The sequence below is a fragment of the Propithecus coquereli genome, unplaced genomic scaffold, assembly GCF_000956105.1.
Source record: "Propithecus coquereli isolate 6110/MARCELLA unplaced genomic scaffold, Pcoq_1.0 Scaffold44, whole genome shotgun sequence".
Lineage (NCBI taxonomy): Eukaryota > Metazoa > Chordata > Mammalia > Primates > Indriidae > Propithecus > Propithecus coquereli.
Genome location: NW_012150174.1, coordinates 2341855 through 2364066, shown reverse-complemented (window position 1 = coordinate 2364066; position 22212 = coordinate 2341855). Strand labels below are relative to the sequence as shown.

At 48.5% G+C, this 22212-nt stretch overlaps 1 protein-coding gene across 1 annotated transcript in view; it reads left to right on the top strand.

Moving 5' to 3' along the window:
• OTOG (otogelin) overlaps window positions 1-7631 on the top strand; it is an 87251-nt gene extending 79620 nt beyond the window's left edge. The window contains exons 49-56 of the mRNA XM_012654274.1: window positions 1057-1097; window positions 2039-2114; window positions 2216-2394; window positions 3118-3222; window positions 3436-3555; window positions 4840-4885; window positions 7246-7325; window positions 7431-7631. Coding sequence (XP_012509728.1) covers window positions 1057-1097; window positions 2039-2114; window positions 2216-2394; window positions 3118-3222; window positions 3436-3555; window positions 4840-4885; window positions 7246-7325; window positions 7431-7631 — 848 coding nt within the window. The remainder of the gene's footprint in view (window positions 1-1056; window positions 1098-2038; window positions 2115-2215; window positions 2395-3117; window positions 3223-3435; window positions 3556-4839; window positions 4886-7245; window positions 7326-7430) is intronic.
• The last annotated feature ends 14581 nt before the right edge of the window (window positions 7632-22212 follow it).

Genomic DNA, 22212 nt, shown 5'->3' with positions numbered 1-22212 from the left:
GTCCCTGGTCAAGACACCCTCCCCGCAGGGCCCCGCTGAGGAGCCACCAGAATCACCTTCCCCCTCCTGCACCTGCTCTCCACGAGGAACATTCCTACATCTTTTTCTCTCCAGGATTGTAGGAGAAAAGCAAGTTCCCTGTTCCAAAAAAGTTTTCTATCTTAAGAAGTCTTTATTGCAACTGCCTGGTAGTTCACATAATTTTTGTTAAAATTCACTTCACACCCTTTTGAGAGGCAGGTAGGAGTGTCAAGATCAATAATGAAAACCAGTGAGCTTTATATGAAATCGTTATTTAAAAAAGAGTTGAGAAGCTTGTCTTTTTTCCAGTCTTCACTAGAATATAAACTTAATGAGGGCAGGGATTGTAGTCTCTTGTATTCATTGCTTTGTCCCCAGAGCACAGAAAAAAGCTCGGCATATAGTAGATGCTTAAAACTATTTGTTGCATGAATGAGTGACTCGACAGAGTGTCCACAGCTACTCTGACCTGGAGCTCTCAGTCCGTCATGGAGCTAGGGCCGTGTGTCCCTTAAGTTGCTAGCAGTGCTCGGTAGTCGGCCCATTCACATCTTAGGCCTGCTCACAGGTAAAGGCTAGGAGTAGCAAAGTTGAGCTTGCTGGAACTTGTATTAATATTTGGGAAATGCAGATGGTCTCAAGTTCCACCCCTGCCATGTTTATTCCTAGAGAGGCCCCACCTCTGCTCTAGAATGGGCTCTGGCCCAGGGGGAGATGGATGAATCCAGGTGACAAAAGGAAACCTGTGAATGGTCTGTCTGCCTGTCTGTCCTCGCTCCACATTCGGTGGGGAGCTTGGCATTCAGGACCCATCACTGCCCACCCGCCCAGCCAGGGGTGCTGCAGACTCCCTTGCTGCCAGGGATGGAGGGAGGCTGAGATCCTGGCCTCTTCCTCCCCTTACCCTGGGCTGGGGCTAGAGCTGGGTCTGTGCCAGAGGAGGGCCTGTGCCCACAGCAAGGGGGTTGGGGGGCCCAGGGCTCTTCTACCTGGGCATCCTTGGTGAGATGGGACCTGGTCCCTTGTGTTTTTCAGAGTGTGACTGCGACACAATCCCAGTGCCCCGGTGCCATCTGGTATGGAGACCCTGCTCCTCCTACCCTCCCTGGCCTGCCCCTGGCTTCCTTTTCTTTCTCTCCTTCCCCTGGAGACCCTATTCTTCAACACAGTGCAAGGAACCCTGGGTTGCATGTCAGTGTTCTTGTCCCAAGTTCTGCCACTGGCTTTCTGGGCACAGTGCCCTCCTTTGTAAAGTGGATGTGATCATGCTTTAGAGTGTGGGAAAGATTAAATACAGTGATGATGGTGATGGTGATAATGTGATGATGATGATGGTGTTCGTGGAGATGGTGAAAATGATGGCAGTGGGGATAGTGAGGATGATGGTGGTGGTGGAGATGATGAAGATGATAATCATGACAGTAGCTAATGTTTATTGAGAGCTTACTATATGCCAGGAACTTTCCTAGGCCTCCCGTGTGTATTATTGTATTAATTCTCAGGACAACCCCATGAGGTTGATTCTGTGACTATCTCGGTTGTATAAACAAGGAAGCTAAAGTCAAGATCATGAAGGTAGTAAATCACACAGCCAGGATTGGAGTCCAGGAGATCCGACTCCAGAGACCATGCCCTTAACCACCGAGTGAAAATACTTTAAGAAATGTGAAGTTACCTTTACAGTCATTTTCTGGGTTACGTGTCCCCCACCCCTACCCCAACACACATTGCTTCTCATTCTGTCCCCATCCCATCCCTCCTCTTCTCCCTGAAACTAGGGAAGAAAGAATGGAAGTAGTGTGGGCCCCATGGGGCTCTGGGGTGGGGACAGCACAGCGGGGAGGTCCGGGGACCACCTAGGACTGGGCTTCTAGGCTGAGGGCCCCTGAGCCTGCCAGCCCCCTCCCTGCCCACCACAGGGAGGGGCTGACGCAGAGAGGGGCCCAGGTGGCAGACCACTCCTGAGGGCGGGTCCAGGCCCCTGCCTCGGGGCGCTGACCACCTCTGCCCCACCCAGTGGGAGAAGTCCCAGCTGGACGAGGAGTTCCTGCACAGCGTGGAGAACGTGTGTGGCTGCGCCAAGTACGAGTGCGGTGAGTGGGGGGAAGGCTGCGGGGCAGGGGCAGGGCCAGGCTAGGGCGGGCGAGAATAGCCAGAGCCAGGACGACCGCTGCCACCCTGCACGCCCATCCAGTGAAGGCCCCCGTGTGTCTGAGCCGTGAGCTGGGGGTGATGCAGCCGGGCCAGACGGTGGTGGAGCTCTCAGCAGATGGCGTGTGCCACACCGCCCGCTGCACCGACGTGCTCGACCCTCTCACCAGCTTCTACCAGATCAACACCACCTCCGTGCTGTGCGACGTCCGCTGCGAGGCGGTAGGCTGCAGCGCAGGGTGGGGGCGGGTGGGGCAGGAGGGAGGCCAGGCAGAGCCTAAGTGCTCCCAGAGCCAGAGGGGCCCTGGACAGGTCTGGAGAGGGGACATTGAGGGGCCCTCAGAGACCTCTAGGCTGGGAGAGGTCAGGAGGGGAACAGCGAGAGCAAAGGGAACAGATTTAGGGCCTGGCAAGGGTGGGTACTGACAGAGAAAACACACATTTATTAAACACCTACTGAATGCTGGGCATATGCCCTGTCCTTTTGGTTTGTGTGTTTGTGTTGCTACCATTTGTTGAGAACTTCTGCATGCCCAGTTCCTAGGCCAGTGACTGGCTTCTAGTAAAGGCTAAATAAATAGAGTTGAATAAAAGAGGTTAGAATTATTCCCATTTTTCAGATGAGAAAACTGAGGTGTGGGGAGATTCTGTCATTTGTCAAAAGTCCCACAGGAACTGAGTCTCAAGTTGAGGTCCGTATGGAACCAAGACTGGCCCTTACTTACTGCGTCTCGAAGGGGGAAAGGCTTTGTCCGCTGGGCTGTAAGGAACTGGCGGTGAGGGAGGCTGAGGGTGATCTGCCTGCCCGAGATGGAATGAGTCTCGGAATTCCTCTTCCTGAACATGCACAGCCGGGCCCTGGGCTCTCACGGACATAAGCAGTGGGAGAGCCGGGGTAGAGGTGACACCCGGCTGAGGCCCGTCCCATCCCTCCCTGGCCCGCAGAACCAGGAGTACGAACACCCGCGGGACCTGGCGGCCTGCTGCGGCTCCTGCAGGAACGTGTCCTGCCTCTTCACCTTCCCCAATGGCACCACCTCCCTGTTCTTGGTAAGCAGCCCCTCACTCGCGCCTGGAAGGTGGTCCAGGAGGGGACACTAGGACCAGGGCCCTCTCTGGCTCTCAGGACAGGGCTGGGTACAGACAGGGTCCTGGACGGTGCCAGGTCTTGGGCTGCAGCTGTCCTTGGAGCTGTGCCCTATCAGTTTGCTCAGGCCGTCCATCCAGCCGCAAGCCCCCATTGCCCGCCTCTGTGCCCTCCAGCCCGGGGCGTCCTGGATTGCGGACTGCGCCCGCCACCACTGCAGCAGTACCCCGCTGGGCGCCGTGCTCGTCCGCTCGCCCATCAGCTGCCCACCGCTCAACGAAACCGAGTGTGCCAAGGTCAGTGCCTCCTCTTCCAGCAGCAAGGCGCAGGCCAGACTCAGATGGTGCTGGGGGCACAGGTGGGGGTCCTATGAGCAGTATATGGGGGGGGGCTCCCTGGAGCCTGTGCCGGTACTGCCTCCCCAAATCCATATACTTCTCCGTGTGTTTCTTTTTGCTCTGACCACATCACACCCCTCATCCTCACATATCACATGACCACACACAGATGCCCAAAAACCTACACTGTCCTAGGTTCTAGGCACGTTCATATAGACACCAACCCAGGGATTCAGCCACTTACACACCGGGAACGTTAACACACTCAGCACACCAGGGCACACACCACACACTGTCACACCCCAAGGCACGCACATAGGTACACTCTGTGCACACACACACCATGCAGACGCACAGTCCAGTCCTGTGATGGGCTGGTGGGTGTCCAGCACTAGCGTGGACAGCTGTCAGTAAGGGCACACCTCAAGGAAAAGGATTTCCCAGAGGGTTTGGGGTTATTGAATTATTAAGGTTCTTGAGATTAATGATGGACATTTAAAGATATTTCTCTTCCCTAGAAAACAAATACACACACTCACAAATGCAAAATCACACATGTACACACATGTTCTCACATATATGTTCACAAAATCACATACGTGTGCTGAGACTCTTTCACCCTTTCTCTCTCTCTCTCTCTCTCTCTCTCTCTCACACACACACACACACACACACACACACACACATGCTCTTACATAGAAATAACTATCCCATCCATTGTTTTATACATTTCACTAAAGAGGATGAGGGCTGTAAAGGATAATTGCCCCCATTTTAGAGATGGGAAAACCAATCCCAGAGGAAAGCAGTGATTATCCAGGGCTGAGATAGAGCTCAGGCCACTGACCCAAATGGGTGACCCTGAACCCCTGCCCTCCCTGAGCCTCTGTGCGGAGAAGCACAATGGTGGGGAAGGCAGCGGGGGCATGCGGGGGGCTGCTGCGGGAAACGCAGGAGGCCTGCGCCATCGTGACCTAGGCTCCAACCTCGCTGGGGACACAGGCAGCCTTAGTGCCAGCTGTCCCCACCAGTCAGGTTAGCCCCTCTGGCTCTCCCGTGGCCTGCCCAGGGCCCCATTCTTCTGGTCAGGGCCTGATGGACAGAAGGGCCACAGGTCCTGTCCTGGGGCACCATCAGGGGAGAAGAGTCAAGATTCTTGGACTCGTTTTGCCTGTTTCTGGGATCTTGGCTCCTGGCCTGGGACAGGGTCTCCCCACCCACCTCCCCCTCTTCTCCCTCTAGGTCGGGGGCTCCGTGGTACCTTCCTTGGAAGGGTGCTGCAGGACGTGTGAGTGAGCATGGTGGAAGCCCAGGGGTGAGGGGCTCTGGTGGGGGGACAGAGTGGCATGTCAGGGGACAGAGGGCCAGGTTCCTGGCACCTACAGTGGTAGCTCTTCAGGGGTGAGTACATGACGGGATAACCCCCTGCCACAGGGCTCGTGGCATTGGCACAAATGTGCAGAGGGCCAGAGGCCACATTCATGTCCTTGTCCCAAGACAAGGCCTCTGCTGCTTGTTGAAGACAGGGACATTGGGACGTTGCATTCAGGAGGCCAGTTGCTCACCAGTCACCCAACCTCCTCCCGCCCCTGCCCAAACCCCCAGCCCAGGTGCCCCCACATGAATGCTCCCTTGGGTCAGGAGCCCTGGTCTTGCAGGTGCCTCCTGGGTGGGGTTCAGGTCTCCAGGGTTCCTGACATAGTCTGAGTGTTGCATCTGTCCTTACAGCTGGCACCTGGACCACTGGCCACCCAGAACCTGCAGCCCCCACTCTCGCACACATGCACATCCCAGCCAGCCTCCCCAGGGCGCTCAGACCCCATCCTCACGGGCTGTAGAGTTCGGGGCCCTTTTATGTCCACATCACACACTCCAAGGAAGCTGGGCTCAGGGCCTCATTGGCTCATCCCTGACCCACAGCCTCATGTTCCCTGAATGTCCTGTGTGCCCCCGCGTGACCTGTGCCCCATGTCCCTCTCCCCAGGTTCCCCAGGGACCCTGTTTCCCGTGGTCCCCGTTAGCCCTGCCTCTCCTCCATGGGTTAATGTCCACTGCCGCCCAGGTACTCCTCCCGGAAGCCCACTGGACTGGAGGCAGGCAGCTGTGTTGCTGTGTCCAACAATGTCCCCCTGCTGGGTGGCCCCCTGAGCTGTGGGGGTGGGGGATGGGGAGGGCACTGCTCCCTGCCCCCGGCAAAGGCCATTCAGCCCACAGTGCATGCTGGGTGGTGAGCCACGTCCCCTGGGCTTGCATGGGAATGCTTCAGCAGTGCTCGCTCAGCTGGTGCCCACCAATGCCCAGTGCCGCCACCGCTTTGCTCCCGCTGGTCACTCAGCCAGTCTCAGTCCAGGAACCAGAGGGCCATGGCCAGGACAGCCATGAGCTCTCCTGCCTCCTGGAGCAGAGAGGCAGGACAGAGTGGACTTAGCTCTGGCCAGGAGCCATCTGGCCATTGTGGTAGGAAACCTCTGTGGTGAGGCCCAGAGGCCAGGACAAAGGATTCCACCCCATTTCTGGTGGGCTCCCTGGGGTTACAGTGTGAGTCCATGCATCTGGCAAATATTTATTGAGCACCAACTATGTGCCAGGCACTGTACAAGGCACTGTACAGCCACGTGGAGCTGACATTTTAGTGTGAGAGAGAGAATAACAAGTAAAATATATAATGGGATAGATGCATTGAATTTTGTGGGCCCTGAAGCTTATGCAATTTGGGTGGCTTCATTAAGAAAATGAACACATTATAAATCCATATGGAGCTGTGAAAGGGAATGTTTGTTTAGAATGAGAAAAGAACTCACAACAAATGCTGAAAGGGGCCCCATGCAAAAGAAAGCCCTAAAGCTTAAGCTTCAACAGCGTCATTACAAACGTGTCGCTGATAGGACAGTGACTGTGCCCTGGACAGATATAAGGCGAGGTACGACTGGCTGGGGGAGGCAGTTGCAATGTCAAGAAGGGGATCAGGAAGGACCTGGGGGAGGGGATACTAGGGCGCGTTGCTAAAGGAGGTGAGGACATCCATGAGTCATGCGATTGGCCGTTGGGTGGTCTGTGAGAGGTATGGTCCAGGCAGAGGACCAGGCTCATCAGTGTCCATCCCTGTAGCAGCTCTGTGAGGTGGGTGAATGAATCCCTGCCCCGTTTGATAGATATGGAAACCGAGAAAACCTGCTGTGTGAAACAGCCTACTGGAGACCAGGGTTTCCATTCATTCGGGGAAATCGCAGAACCTTAATGCTAGGAGTCCTGTCAGCGTAGGAAAACCAAAGCCCAGAGTGCGGCGAGGACATGCCGGAGTTGCCATCAAGGGTTAGAAACAGGCCTTGGGGCTGGGGTGGGGAGGCAGTCTACCCCTGTCCCCGGATGCTCCTTGCCCCTAGCACAGGGTCCTCGGGGGGGTCCTGCCGCCTCCCAGGCAGCTTCCTGTCTCCTTGGCTCACACTGCTGTCTTTGCCTTCCCCGACGCCACCTTCTTCCTGGCCATGGGGTTAAAGGGCTCCCCCTATGGAGAGGGACACTAATGCCTGGGTGTTGACGCTGGATGAGGGACCCTCCAGCAGGACACTAACTGCCCCATGCTGGCCCATTCTGCTGCCCCCAGGGAGCCTGTCTCAGCCACGGCTCCCCACCCACCCTGTCCCCCAGGTAAGGAGGATGGGCGCTCCTGCAAGAAGGTGACCATCCGCATGACCATCCGCAAGAATGACTGCAGGAGCAACACCCCGGTGCGTGGTGCCGGCAGGGCGGTGGGGGGCAGCCAGATGTGGGCATGGAGGGGGTTTTGGGGGCTTGGAACGCCACGGACTGCCTCACTGGCCTGCCCGTTCCAGGTGAACCTAGTGTCCTGCGACGGCAGATGCCCGTCCGCCAGCATCTACAACTACAACATCAACACCTATGCCCGCTTCTGCAAGTGCTGCCGCGAGGTGGGCCTGCAGCGGCGCTCCATACAGCTCTTCTGTGCCACCAATGCCAGCTGGGTGCCCTACACAGTGCAGGAGCCCACTGACTGCGCCTGCCAGTGGTCCTGAGGCCTGGGGGCCAGGGCCGGCTGGACCACCTCTGTCACCCCCACTTTCTGCTTCCAGCTGGCCCAGTGTGGATGGGGTGGGGAGATGAAAGGTGGTAGAAAGCTGATATGTCCTGAGCACAGGATGGTGGGCAGAGGCCCCAGAAGTGACCAGAACGGGACACACCAGCCCATCCTGGCTCCCTGGGCTCACCCTCCTCCACACGTGGAAAAGTGCCACAGCTGAGGGCTCAGGGAACTCAACTCTGTCCCTGGCTTGAGGTCAGGAATGGGCCTTAGGTCCATGGTAGCAGCCCCTGCACATCTGTGACTCTGGCCACAGTTCTTTGGTGGAGGGGGTGAGAGCTTTCATGAGAAGCTGGGACCAAAGCTGGACCAAGACCAAGTGCAGGGGCAGGATGCAGTGGCCTGTCCTCTTGGCCCTTTTGACTATAGAAGAAACTCAGATACAGGAAAAGGAAAGAGGGTTTTAATTGCAATACTCAGGCTTGCATATAGATGCCCAGAAGGACTTCCCAAAAGCAAAGATGGTCCAGGTCCTCTGACTGAGATCTGTGAGGTCAGAGTGGGCTCAGTGACCTTCAAATCCCCTGTATCCCCATAAAGCATGCCCTGGTGTCCTGGTATTGATATTGTAATTCAGGAAAGGGTTCCAAACTGCAGGCTGAAGCCCGTACCTGGCCCTAAGCTGACCCTCCTGGCAGGTGGGCTGGCCTTGTGAGGTGGGGCGGGGGATGGATTCCTCACCAGGGTCCAGCACTACTCATATAGGGTGTTGGTGGACAGCCCACCCCTCCACGGGCCCTAGGTCACTGAATGGGTCCTGTCAGCTTGCAAGCGCAGCACCTGGCTTGGCAACGTGTTTTTTCTCCAAGGACATAGCACAGCCAGGCTCTGGAGGGGCCTGAGTGTGGGTTTTGTGGCTCAGCCAGTTCCAGCCTCTGTGTTCCATGCAACTGTTTGGCAAGGGAGCTTCTGTTGGTGGAAAGTGCAGCCCCAGCATCCCTGAGCATCTGTCAGAGCCTTGTCTCTGAACCAGAGTGTCTTCTCTAAAGCAGGGCCAGAGCCCCCCTGATGCCCCACTGTGCAGGTCTCCCACCTCTCATGCCACTTTGCATTGCTGAGTCCAAGGGGCATAACATGAGGCTGTTCAGGCCCCAGCACTGCCCTGTGTGTCTGCAGATGTGTGGCTGCCTTGGAGCCCTTTGGGGTGAAGGAGCCATGTCAGGATGGTCCCCAGCTGTTTCCAAGCCTCTTTGTTCCTGTATCTATGTTCTGTTTCTGTATCAATAAACCCTGGGAAGACTTCAGGCCTCTGAGCATCTTTGAGGGTGCTAGGTTTGCTCTGAACCTAAGCAGTGTCAGCTGTGAAGAGAAGACCCTATATCATGGCCCTGGAGCTCAGCCCCACTTCTCCTGCCCCACCTGTGCCCAGCACTGTGCCCCACTCAGAGCAGGCCTTCAGTGGGTGTCTGTCTGCTGGGTGGACTTGAACAGATTGGAGACTGGCTTCTAGAGGAAGTGGGTGGGAAGGAGGAAGACATTGAGAGCTGGGAATTGGCACTCAGGTGACGGGACTGAAGAGTGATCCTGGCTCTGTGGGGCCAGGGACAGATGCGTCTCACACAGGGTGTGGATGGGGCAGACCCTGAGAGTAGGTTTCATGTTGGTCTCTCAAAATTTCTGTATTTTAACCCCATTTATTTCCTTGTTCTCCCAAAGAGCTCAGTAAGTTTTTGCAGCTATATTGGCTGTGCTAGGATTAGGGAGAATCCAGGGATGGGTTCCTAGCGACACTTCAACTGTAAAGAACCATTGGCACACCTAAGGAGCAAGTGGGGGTTGCTTTCTTGGGTTGTCCCATGTGGGAAGGAGGAGGATGAGGGAGCTGAAGAAGCACCCCTCGATAACAGGGTGAACTCCTAGGGGTCAGTGCTCAGGGTGCAAGAGCTTCACCCTGCTGCCTGGAGTGGGTAGAGCATCCCTTTTTGAGCTAACACTTGGTAGGTTGGATTTTATTTCACAAGTAAGTTTCTCCTCTCATGGTATATCTGTCTGCTAACATGAACCTTGGGACTTTTCCTAATGAAAAAAGAGCTTTAGAGCCTCTTAAGCAGTACCATTTCAAAATAAGCAATAGATCAAAGAAGAAATCAGAATGGAAATTAGACAACATTTTGATCTGTGTGATTATGAAATTATGACACATTAAACCTGTGAGATGCAGTTAAAGCAGTACATAGAGGAACATTTATAGCCTTAAATACATATTTTGTACTTCTTAATTTCTCATCATTACAGCCAGAGATGGGGTGGGACAGAGCTTCCAAACTTCTCCATTATTGATGATGCTTGATGACTTGCAGTCACCATTTCCTTAGTCAAAACACACTCCCTAAATCAACTGTTTTCAGGGTTTCAAATGCTGAGATCAACAAAACATGACTTTAAACATACCTTTAAAGAGAACTGGTATAAAATCCTGGTTTTATTATACAGCAAGATATTTAGATTAACACATAATACCATTGCTGGAATCCCAGTGTTCCTGGCTGTTCATCCCTCACCTTACCCAACTCCCACCTGTTTATGTCCAGGTATGAGAAAGCAGCTTTTAAACATGGCCACTGCTAGTGAGTTGTTGTGTGAACAGAGGCAGAAGGCATCAGATCAAGTGAACCAGCCTTGGCCTAACTGTCTTTCTGCAGTCTCACTTTGGGAGAGTGGCCCAGGCTTTCAGATGCCTGTTCCCCCCATCCAATTTGTCACTGGTGACCCAGCCTTAGCCTGGCCCTCCTTGGCTCCAGTAGGCAGCAGTTCTCAGCCCTCCTGCCCCAGCCCCACCATACACTCACAGGTGGCCATAGCCTCTGATGATGCTACCCTATTGCTGGAATCACAGTGTGCCTACCTGGCTGTTTACCCCTCCTCACCTCCACTTCCACCCAGGGACCCCCTCCTGCCTGCTCCCACAGGAAGCCAACCTCCTACTTCCAACTTTTGGAATCCCATTCTCTTAGATCCCTCCTGGGGAAACCAACTCTTTTAGGCTAAGATACTTTAGTGAATGATTAACAGGCAAATCACCAACCCTGCTCTTCACTGCAGAGGAAGACAGGAGAGGGTGAGAACTTTGAACCTTGATCAGTGTTGCCCAGTTGTACTCCAAAAAGCCAATGCCAGCAGCACTGATAACACTGTTCATAGATACAATTTGGAGATGTTGATTTAGATTAAAAATACATATATTCTTTGACTAAATCATCCTATTTCTAGGCAGCTATGCTAGGCTGAATAATGGCCCTCCAAAGATGTCTGCATCCTAATCCCTGGAACCTGTGCATTTTTATATCACCTTACTCGGTGGTAAAAGGGATTTTGCAGATGTGATTAAGTTAAGATCTTGAGATGGGGAGATTATCTTGGATTATCCAGGTGGGTCCCATGTAATCACAGGGTCCTTATGAAAGGGAGGCAGGAGGGTCAGAATCAGAGAGGAGATGGGTGACAGAAGCTAAGGTTGGAGTGATGCATTCAGAAGTTGGAGGAGAGGGCCACTGGCGAAGGAATGTAGGCAGCCTCTAGCAGTTGGAAAATGAAGGAAACAAATTCTTCCCAAGAGCTCCAGGAAGGAACACAGGCCTGCCAACCCCTTGACTTTAGCCCAGTGAAACAACTTTCAGACTTCTGACCTCCGGAACTGTAAGAGAATAAGTTTGTGTTGTTTTAAGCCATTAAATTTGTGGTAATTTTTTACAGCTTTAATAGGAAACTCGTATAACCTCTAAAGAAAGAATTCATACAGAGAGGCATGCGCCAGGATGTTTATTGCAGTATTCTCCTAAGTTTTAAAAATTGGTAACAACTTTAAATGCCTGTCAATAGGGAATGATTAAATAACCTGGTACAGCCACACTCTAGACTATTAGGTAGCTCTTTTGTGTACGACATGCTGGCTCTTCAGGCTATGTTAAATGAAGAAAGGAAATTGTGGGTTTGTTCCCACAGAATGACACACCTCCTTTATGCACCTATGTAGCATGAACACACACACACATGCACACACACACACACTTACATGGGTCTTATTCCCTTAAAGTGGTTTCTGGATGGAGGAGGGCCCTTCCTGCTGTTAGGGCCAGCTCGTTCAATGGCATCTTTGGTCCTGGAACAGCCTTGTTGGCTCTGAGGATCCCAGGAGGATGAATAGACCAGAATAGACTCAAGGCTCTAGAGACATCTGTAGCGTCTCTCCCATTCTGTTTCCTCTCCACACTCTGTGCATGACTTAATGCTTGAGACAACCCAGAGGCCACACACAGGTAAGGAAACTTGAAGCCCAGGACCAGCCCGACCACTGAGAGAGCTGGTGGCTGAGCAGGGCGGCTGTCCAGCCTGCAGCCCCCTGTGACGTATTTGCAAACACGCGGGGTTTTGAGCTGCAGAACCATCCCATTCTCCGTGGTGTCGGCTCAAGTTCCCGCCTCGATTTTCTGGGCTTAATCCTCTTCCTGTGGAAATCAATAAGGACATTGTGATGGAATGATTCACGTTCAAGGTCAGGCCGGAGCTAATTGGAGGCGACATGCTGATTTTACTGCCCTCACCCAGAAGGGAGCCAATCCCGCTCACAGACCCCTTAACCCCTTCCTGGCCACTCCCCGGCAGGCAGTGTTGTCAGCACCAGGCTTCCCTCCCGACGTCCAGGTCCCCAAGGCCTCTTCACCCATGTGTCGCCCTGCTGTTTACATTCTCCCAAGACTCTGACCACACAAGGCCTTGGGGTCTCACACACTTGTAACCACGGTGCTTTGGGGAAGGCAGAGGGCAAGTCTGGGAACAGCTTCATGCTGGAGGTGAAAGGCTACACGTATAACTTTGTTGGCCACATCCTGCCCCAGGAGAAATCTCTCTCCTCTCAGCATAACTGCCCCCCTTCCAACCCTCTTTTCTGAGTTCCGGGGCCCCTTTTCCCTGCTTTTCTGGGTTGTCCCCCTTGGGGAGGTAGAGGAGAAGGGGGACCATATTCCTCATTTTTTTTCTTCATGCATAGCAAGCCATATCTTTTCTGTGGTTCAAACATGGTAGAAGCTTCTTCCTTCCTCCTGTGTGTGTGTGTGTGTGTATAAACCAGTCAAAACAAGTGTTCCTGAGTAGCTAGAGCCTTGTGTCCAAAATGATTCAGAGATCCTGGCTCCTCTGTCTTGAGGCACTAACACCTTCAGCGGGAGCCAGCGCGATGCAGGGGGAGCGTGTGCCACAAGACTGAAAGAGGCTTGCTGTCTCCCATTCATATTCCACTGGCCTGCACTGGCGTGTGGCCACACCTAACCGCAAGGGAGGCTGGGGAATGTAGTCCAGCTGTGTGCCAGGGAGACAAGGAGGTGGGTCTGGCAGACGACATCTTCTCAGAGGGGAGGTGGAGAGAGTGAGGAGGACAAACCTGAGACGTTTGGCTGAAAAAGAGAGGGCATGAGGTCAAGGTTTATTTGATGATTTGAGAAAGGCGGTGACTTCACCATGTGTCCTGAAAGGAGCCAGGGGACAGACAAGAAGGGCTTTGCCATAGAGAGAAATCAGTGTCTTGGCCCATGGCTGGCATTTAGGAGGGACACGGGCACCTTTGGCTGGGTAGACCCTGCCCTAGGTCTTTCTTTGCCTCTGTGTCCCCAACATTGAACACAGAGGGCACTGAAAATTGAGTATGAACATGCCTCCTAGCCTGAAGTTGAGGAGCCTGGGCAGTAAGGAGTTAAAGGGTGCAGGAGTGGGCAGAGCTGGGGAGCCAGGTGCCCCCCAACATACTGTGGCGGTGCCAGTTAATCCCCTGCAGCAGGCAGGAGGCCTGCACAGCTGTCTCTCCCAAGCTGGAACTGCCCCCTCCCACCTCCGGCCCCTTGCCCAGAGATCCCGGCAGCACAGGGGTTGGGTGGAGGTGGCTGGAGAGGGCAGGCAGCGTGGTGGGTAACTAACTGGTCCAGCTCCTGCACCCTTGCAGAATGTGTTCTCCAGAGCTAGGCCATTCTCTGGGCTTGCTTCCCAGCCCCCACTGGCCATGAAGACCCCACCTCCCCCAGCCAAACCCGAGCTCTGTCCCTGCTCCTCCCACGTGGAGTCCATTCCTGCTTCTGCATCTTGGCCTCACCTGGAACCCCCTTGTCCTCCCTCTCCATCGGCAGTTCCCACCCAGCCTTCGCAGCAGCTGCAAAGCAGCAGCCCACGGGATCCCTGACTTTGGCCTCTAGCCCCCGGCCCTAGGTACTGACTGTCTGGGGCTCCCGTGCCAGCCTGTGTCTGTGCTCTGCTTTGCAGGAGGGACACAGGCCTGGGCCCAGCAGTTGTTCATTAATTCCCCTCCATCTTCACTCACAACACACGAAGCCTCTAAGGCTCAGAGAGGGTAAGTGGCTTGCACAGCTGGAGAGCGGAGGAATCGGGACTTGAGCTCACACTTGTTTAATTCCAGAGCCCACACTTGTACTTTCCTTCTCAGCCAGGAAAGAGACCACGAGGATTGCTGGGTGCTTGGGAGCTCGGACTTCAGGCACCTTCTTCCAGGAAGCCAGAGCAGGCAGCAGAAAGAGGGTTCTAGTCTCTCCTTGGCCAGTTAGCAGTTGTAGGACACTGGCAAATTTCAAGCCTCCATCCCTCAGGGTGAGGAGGAGCAGCAGGCTCTGTGACAGGGTTGGCAAGAGGGGCAAGTGAGATCATGGATGGGAAAGGGCTGGACAACTGCAGAGGCTGTGCCCCTGTGTGAGGCTGCCCAGCTGGGCCACGGGTTAACAGCCCAGCCGGGCGCAGAGCAAGAGGAAAGCAGGAGCGAAGGGCCGGCCCCAGCCCCAGCCCACCTCCATCCCGCAGGCTCAGGCTTACTGCTAAACCTTGGCCTCTCCCAGCCCTGGCCATCGCGCCTCTCTTCCACCTGAACTAAATCGGGGTTCCCAGACAGTTGGGGCTGGAGAGGGAGCGGGATGCAGCGCGAAAAGATCCTGGGCTGCGGGCTCAGGCTCTGTGTCTGAGCAGCTGCGTGACTTACCCCCTCCGAGTCTCGCAAAGGGGGAGAGTCTGGCAAAGGGGGAGAATATTCACAGATAAAGCCCTGGCCTATGGTAGGCATTTAATGACTGGAGCTATTGTTTCTACCATGGAAAGAACCGTAAAGATGAACTTGTTCAAGCTCCACATTTTCAGGAGTAGGACACTGATCTGGAGAGTGACCGTGACTCACCCAAGGTCTCACTGCAAATCGAGCCGTGGTGGAACCAGCACCAGGCTCCAAACCCAGTGCTCCTTCCTGCCTTTGCTTCTGCCAGAGGGTCTTCCCTGGGCTCCAGCCCGGGGTGGGCCTCCCCATTCTGACCTCACAGCTTCTACTGTCTGAGCCACCCATTGGGCCTTGCAAGAGCCCTGTCTCCATCTAAGGCAGGAAGCTCCCCAGGCGAGACCCAAGCCTCTTGCTCCTGCCCAAGCCTCCCCAACAGTAACTGTCACATGGCTGGGTTCATTGCAAGGTGTGCAGAACAAGCCAGGGAAGCTGATTCCTCGACTTGGGAATCCTAGGAGTCCTGGCTTCCTGGGACTTGGCTGAGCTGGGTGATATCAAGTCCCCGGATGGAGGGAAGAGAGAAATAAGAGAGGGAAGGGTTAAAGGCTCAGCAGCTGGGGCAGGCAGCCTGCAGACGGCCCAGCCACTGCTGGGAGGCCTTCGCCATTCCATTCCTTTGCAGATCAGTTACACCCAGCTGTCTCCCTCCCCACTGCCAGTGCCCCTTGGATTAGGCAGGAAAGGCTCCCCGGCCTGTGGCCTGCACACGGCCCATGGGGAACAGCGCCTGCAGCCCACGCCTCCACGACAGCTGCTGAGTGTCAAGCAAGAACATAGATCAGCAGGATCCTGGCAGAGGTGCCCCAAGCCCAGGCCCTGCCCCCAGCATGTGCAGGAGGGGCTGCCTGAGGAGAAAGGGGGTCTGTAAGGGATTTGGGAGGTACAGGGTAGGAACTGCTCCCAAAAATACCTCCTCTGCCCATATGTCACTGTGCCTCAAATTCCACCAGTAGACCTCTTACAACTTTGGGTCTTCTAAAGATACCAGTTAAAAACTACACCCCACGGAGTAGCTGGCACTCTGATGCACTGTTGATAGGAATGTATCAGTAAAATTTATGAAAATTTTATTGTATTTTACAAGATATATAGGAAGTTCCTCAAAAATATATATTCCTTTGTCTCAGTAGTTCCACTGAGGAACTTCACTTTGAGAAGAATTTGACTTAAGGAAATAGTTTATAATATAGAAAAAATATGGGCTATAGTCCCAAGATAAAAAACGAACATCATGAATATTCACAAAATACAAAAGCCAGATGAAAAGACAAAAAACTTTTTAAACTAGAAAATATCTGTACCAGTACTAAAAAATATGAAACAGTTCCATCAATAGGCCAGAAATATGGGATTTCTGCAAGTTATGAAGCTAACGGGAGGCAGCATAGTGTACAAATTGGTCAGACAGCCCAAGTTCTAATCCTGGTTGCTTCACTCACTAGTTCTGTGATGTTAGCAAATTACCAAACCTCTCTGAACTTCAGTTTCCTCAACTGTAAAATTGGAATAGTAATTATAATAGTTGTGAGAATTATATGACGATTAGAAGAGATCATATGTGGGAAACATCCTTGTGCTCCCACCATCAGAAGACCATGACCACAGAAACCAACACCACCCATGAGTGAATGGTTATGACATGTCTCTCCCAGCCACCCACCTACATAGCTGCTAAGAAAGCCCTCACAGTACTAATTCTGATTAATCTAGACTTTTAATCTAGGGGTTTAATTGACTGGCATATTATCAGTCAATTAAAACTCATTGTCTATTTGAAAAAAATGGACAATATCAAAATGGTGCCCAAGTTGAGACGGCACGGTAAAGCACCTTCAGTGAAATACTATCAATTCAAGAAACAAGAAGGACATGAACAGTACTCTAATTAACATTTCTAGGATGATTCATAAGGATATTTTATTTATAAAATAAGAAGCTTATATGTAAAAGCACAATCAGAGAAAAAAGAGTTTTTAGAAATTAAAAACATACATGATCTCTGCTTCCATTGCAAAGAGTTCCTGGTACCTCACCTACTCTGCGATTATAGACAATGAGAAAATTGGTGAAAATACTTGAAATATATGTTTTCAGACATTGGGCAATAGGCAATGCAGAGCTAGGACCCCCAAAAGAAGGGGAACAAATGAAGTAAGTCTTAATAGAAATCTCCAAATTCTGCCTGGACCATTTTCTGAAACAAGGGAGAGGGAAGGGGACATCCCAACAGAGATCAAACTGAGGAAGTCTGAGGCAACTGGAATTTATGGAGTGGAGTACCAGATGAAAGAGCTATGTAGAGAAAGAGCTCCAGAAATTTGCATAGATTAAGTCTACTGCTGAATACTGAGGTGTACATGTGTAGGGTGAAAATCCATAAGGCTGGGCAAAGAACTACTGGGTAATTGTAAATTGAGACATTCCTGGAGCTTACACAGGGCTGGGAGACGTTCAAGCTTTTATCATGCAGAGTGGAGAGACCTCACAGAACATCTAGGGCACTTAACTGAGCCTCCAGAAAGGCTCACACCTTAGAAGTAGGACTAAACTAGCCCTAAAGTAAAGGCTACCCTAAAGCTGCCCTAATTAAGATTTAAAGCAAGCTTCAAATTGATCAGGCTGTTACACAAGTAAGCATATTATAAGACGTAACAAAATCTATGTAGTCTTTAAAGGAAAAAAAATCTCAGACATTCAACAACATTATTATGTCCAGAATGCAATAAAAAATTACTAGACATATAAAGAATCTGGAAAATGTGGCCCATAACACAGAGAAAAATCAGTCAATAGAAACCAATCTAGAAATGATGATGATATTAGCAGACAAGGACTTTAAAATAGCTATTAAAAATATGCTCAGGAATGTAGAAAAATTCATGAATATAATGAGGAGAGAAATAGAAAATTTTTTTTAAATAAAAGAGAACTTCTAGAGATGAAAATACAAAATTTTAAATGAAATAGGATTAACAACAGATGAAAGAGTGCAGAAGAAAAGATCAGTGAACTTGAAGACATAAGAAAAGAAACTATCCAAAATGAATTACAGAGGGAAAAAGAAACCTGACAAAAAAATTAACAGAGCCTCAGTGACCTGTAAAACAATATGAAGAGAACTAAAATCCATATAATTTAAGGCCCAAAGGACAGAAGGGAAAGAAAAAGGTATCCTAAAAAATAATGGCTGATTCCAGATTATATAGAGAATTCCTAAACTCAACAACAGCAACATAATTAAAACATGAGCAAAGGACTTGAACAGACATTTCTCCAAGGAAGATATATTATACAAATGTCCAATAAGCACATGAAAAGATGCTCAACATCACTAATCATTAGGGAAATGTAAATCAAAACCACAAAGACACACTACTTCATACTCGTTAGGGTGGTTATTATTTAAACAAACAAAAAAAATAGAAAATATGCCAGGCGCGGTGGCTCATGCCTGTAATCCTAGCACTCTGGGAGGCCAAGGCGGGCGGATTGTTTGAGCTCAGGAGTTCGAAACCAGCCTGAGCAAGAGCGAGACCCCGTCTCTACTAAAAATAGAAAGAAATTAATCGGACAACTAAAAATATATAGAAAAAAATTGGCCGGGCATGGTGGCGCATGCCTGTAGTCCAAGCTACTCGGGAGGCTGAGGCAGGAGGATCACTTGAGCCCAGGAGTTTGAGGTTGCTGTGAGCTAGGCTGACGCCACGGCACTTACTCTAGCCCATGCAAAAGAGTGAGACTCTGTCTCAAAAAAATATATATATATAAAATAATAAGTGTTGGTGAAAATATAGAGAAATTGGAAACATTGTGCACTGCTGGTGGGATGTAAAATGGCACAGCCACTATGGAAAAAAAGATGGCAGTTTCCCAAAAATTAAAAATAGAATTACTATATGATCCAGTAATTGCATTTCTTGGCATGTGCCCAAAAGACTTGAAAGCAGAGACATGAACAGATATTGTACACCCATGTTGATGGCAGCATTATTCATGATAGCCAAAAGGTGGAAACAACCCAAGCGTCCATCAATGGAGGAATGGATAAACAAAATGTGGTAAATACAGACAATGGAATATTATTCAGTCTTAAAGAGGAAGAAGTTTCTGACACATGGATGAAGCTTGAAGACTTTATGCTAAATGAAATATGCTAGTCACAAGTACAAAAATTGTGAGTAACTTAGCTTAGTGGTTAGCCAATGAATTTGGCAAAAGTTATGCTTAAACACTGAAAAATCAATCCATACTCGGCCTATCAATCTGTAGGTGGGTTGACCACTGCACTACAAATTGCAGCCACGATCCTTACATAAAGATAAACATATAGATCAATGGAATAAAATTGAAAGCCCAGAAATAAATCCTTACACATATGATAAGTTCATTGTCAAAAAGTGTCCCAAGATAATTCAGGAGAAAAATACTCTTCAACAAATAGTGCTGGGACAACTGGATATCTACATGCAAAAGAATGAAGTTGGACATGTTCCTTACACCATATACAAAAAGTAACTCCAGATAAACTGTTGACCTAAGTGTAAGAGGTAAAACAATAAAGCAATTAGAAAAAAAAATAGGAGTAAATTTTCATGACCACAGCTTAAGTAAAGCCTTCTCAGATGTGATACCAAAAGCCCAAAAGACAAAAGAAAAATAGATATTTCAAACCTCATCAGAATTAAAGCTTTTGTCTTTCAAAGGACAACATCAAGAAAGTAACTCACAGGATGGGAGAAAATATTTGCCAATCATATGTCTAATAAGGGACTTGTACCCCTAATATATAAAAAACTCTTATAAACTAATAGTAAGCAACAAAATAACACAGTTTTTAAAATGGTCAAAGGATTTAATATACATTTCTCCAAAGAAGATGTATACATGTCCAGTAAGTGCATGAAAAGAGGATCAACATCATTAGCTATCAGGGAAATGCAAATAGAAACCACAGTGAGATACCACTTCACAACTACTAGGATGGCTATAATCAAAAATTCAGATAATAACAAGCGTTGGAGAGGGTGTGGAGAAATTGAAACCTTAATACATAGCTGGTGGAATGTGAAATGATACAGCTACTTTAAAAAATAGCCTAGAAGTTTCTCAAAATGTTAAACAGAGTTACCATATAACCCAACAATGCCACTCCTAGTATACCCCAAAAATAATTGAAAATGTATGTCTAAACAAAAACTGTACACAAATGTTCATAGCAGCATTATTCATAATAGTAAAAAGTGTAAACAATGCCAATGCCCATCATATGATGTATAAATATAATTCCACACAATGTAATATTATTCAACCATAAAATGGGATGCAATACTGATAAATGCTACAACATGGACGAACCTTGCAAACATGCTAAGTGAAAGAAGTCAGTCACAAAGGACCACATATTACATGATTCCATTTATATGAGTCGTGCATAATAGGTAAATCTGTAGAAACAGAAAGTAGATGTTGCTTAGAGCTTGGGTTTGTTAGGGGAAATGGGGAGTGACTGCTAATGTGTACTGGGTTTCTTTTGGGGTGATTAAAATGTTCAACAATTGATTGTGATGATAGTTGCATAACTCTGAATATAATTAAAAAACATAGAATGATATACCTTAAAAGGGTGAATTGTGTGGCATGTGAATTAAATCTCAACAAAACTTTATATATATATAAAATTATACTACATAGATATGCAGTGATTATCAGACCAGATAAGAAAAACAAGAGCAAACTATATGCTGACTGCAAGACAGAATTTAGAAGTAAATAATTTGAAAGGAATTTGTATATTCTGCAGATGGAACCATGAGGGAGTTGGAGAGGCTATATTAACATAGACAAAACAGACTTTAAGACAAGAAATATTCCTGGAGACAAGGAAGAATGTTTCATAATGATAAAATGCTGAATACATCAAGAAGGTACAACAATTACATTTATAAAAGCACTTTTACAACAGAACCCCAAAATACATGAAGCAAAACCTAGCATAATTGAAAGAAGAAATGGACGATTCAGCAATTATAGTTGAAAATGTTACTATTTCTCTCAGAAATTAGTAGAAAAAATAGACAGGAAATTAGCAGTGATATAGAGGATTTAAGCAACAGTTAACCAACTTGACCTAAGTGACATACATAGACCACTCCACTCCACAAGAGCAAAATGAACACCTTTCAAGTGTTCAATAACACTTTTATCGAGACTATTAAATGAGCCTCAATAAATTTTAAAGGAATGTTATCATGCAAAGTATGTTCCCCAACCACCATGGAATTAAGTAAAAAATCAACCTAAGAAAAAAATCGGGAAGTTTCCAAATATTTGAAAATTAACACTTCTAAATAAAACAAAATAAAATTTATTCTAAATAAAATAAGGAAAAATCATAAGAAAAATTAGAAAATATGTTGAACTGAGAGAAAACAAAACCAAAATATATCAAAAATTATGGGATGCAGCTAAAGTAGTTTTTATAGGAAAATGTGTAGTTTTAAACACATGTTAGAAAGGAAGAAAGATTAAAAATCAATAATCTAAGCTTTTCACCTCAGAGAGCCATAAAATGAAGGCTGAATCAAATTATAAGAGAAGTTAATAATAAAAATCAGAGCAGAAACCAAAGAAACAGAAAAAAGGAAAGCAATTGAAAAAATAAGTGAAACCAAAAATTTACTCTTGAAAATATCAACAAAATAAACTTTTAGCCAGACTAACTAAGAATAGAAGAGAAAATACACAAATTATCAAAATCAGTACTAAAGGAGAAGATATCACAACAGACTCTACAGAATTAAAAGGAAGTATTAAAAATAACTTCATGCCAACAAATTAGACAAGTGAAAAAATTCTGAAAAAGATATAAATGATCAAAACTTACTCAAGAAGGAATAGAAAATATGAAAAGACATACATCAAATAGAGAAATTGAATTAATAATTAAAATCATCTCACAAAACCTCAGGCCCAGATGCCTTCATTGGTATATTCTATCAAATATTCAAGGAATAAATAGCATAAATCCTACATAAATTCTTGCAGAAGAGGGAGAAGGAGGAAACTCTTCCCGATGTATCTTATAAAGCTGACATTACCCTGATATCAAAGCCCAACAAAGACATGTCAAGAAACAAAGCAATATTTCGTTATTACTCATTAACATAAGTATAAAACTCCTTAACAAAATATTAGCACACAAAATCCAGCAACATATAAAAAGGATTGAACACTATGACCAAGTGGGGTTCATCTCAGCAATGCAAGGTTGGTTTAATATCCAAGTATCAAGTGATCAAAAATCAAATAATACACCACATTAATACAATGAAGAGTATATTCCACATGATCATCTCAATAGGCACAGAAAAAGCATTGATAAAATCCAACACCCATTCATGATGAAAAAAATCCCTCAAAAAAATAATAGAAGGAAACTTCCTTAATCAAATAAAAGCCATCTATAGAAAACTTGCAA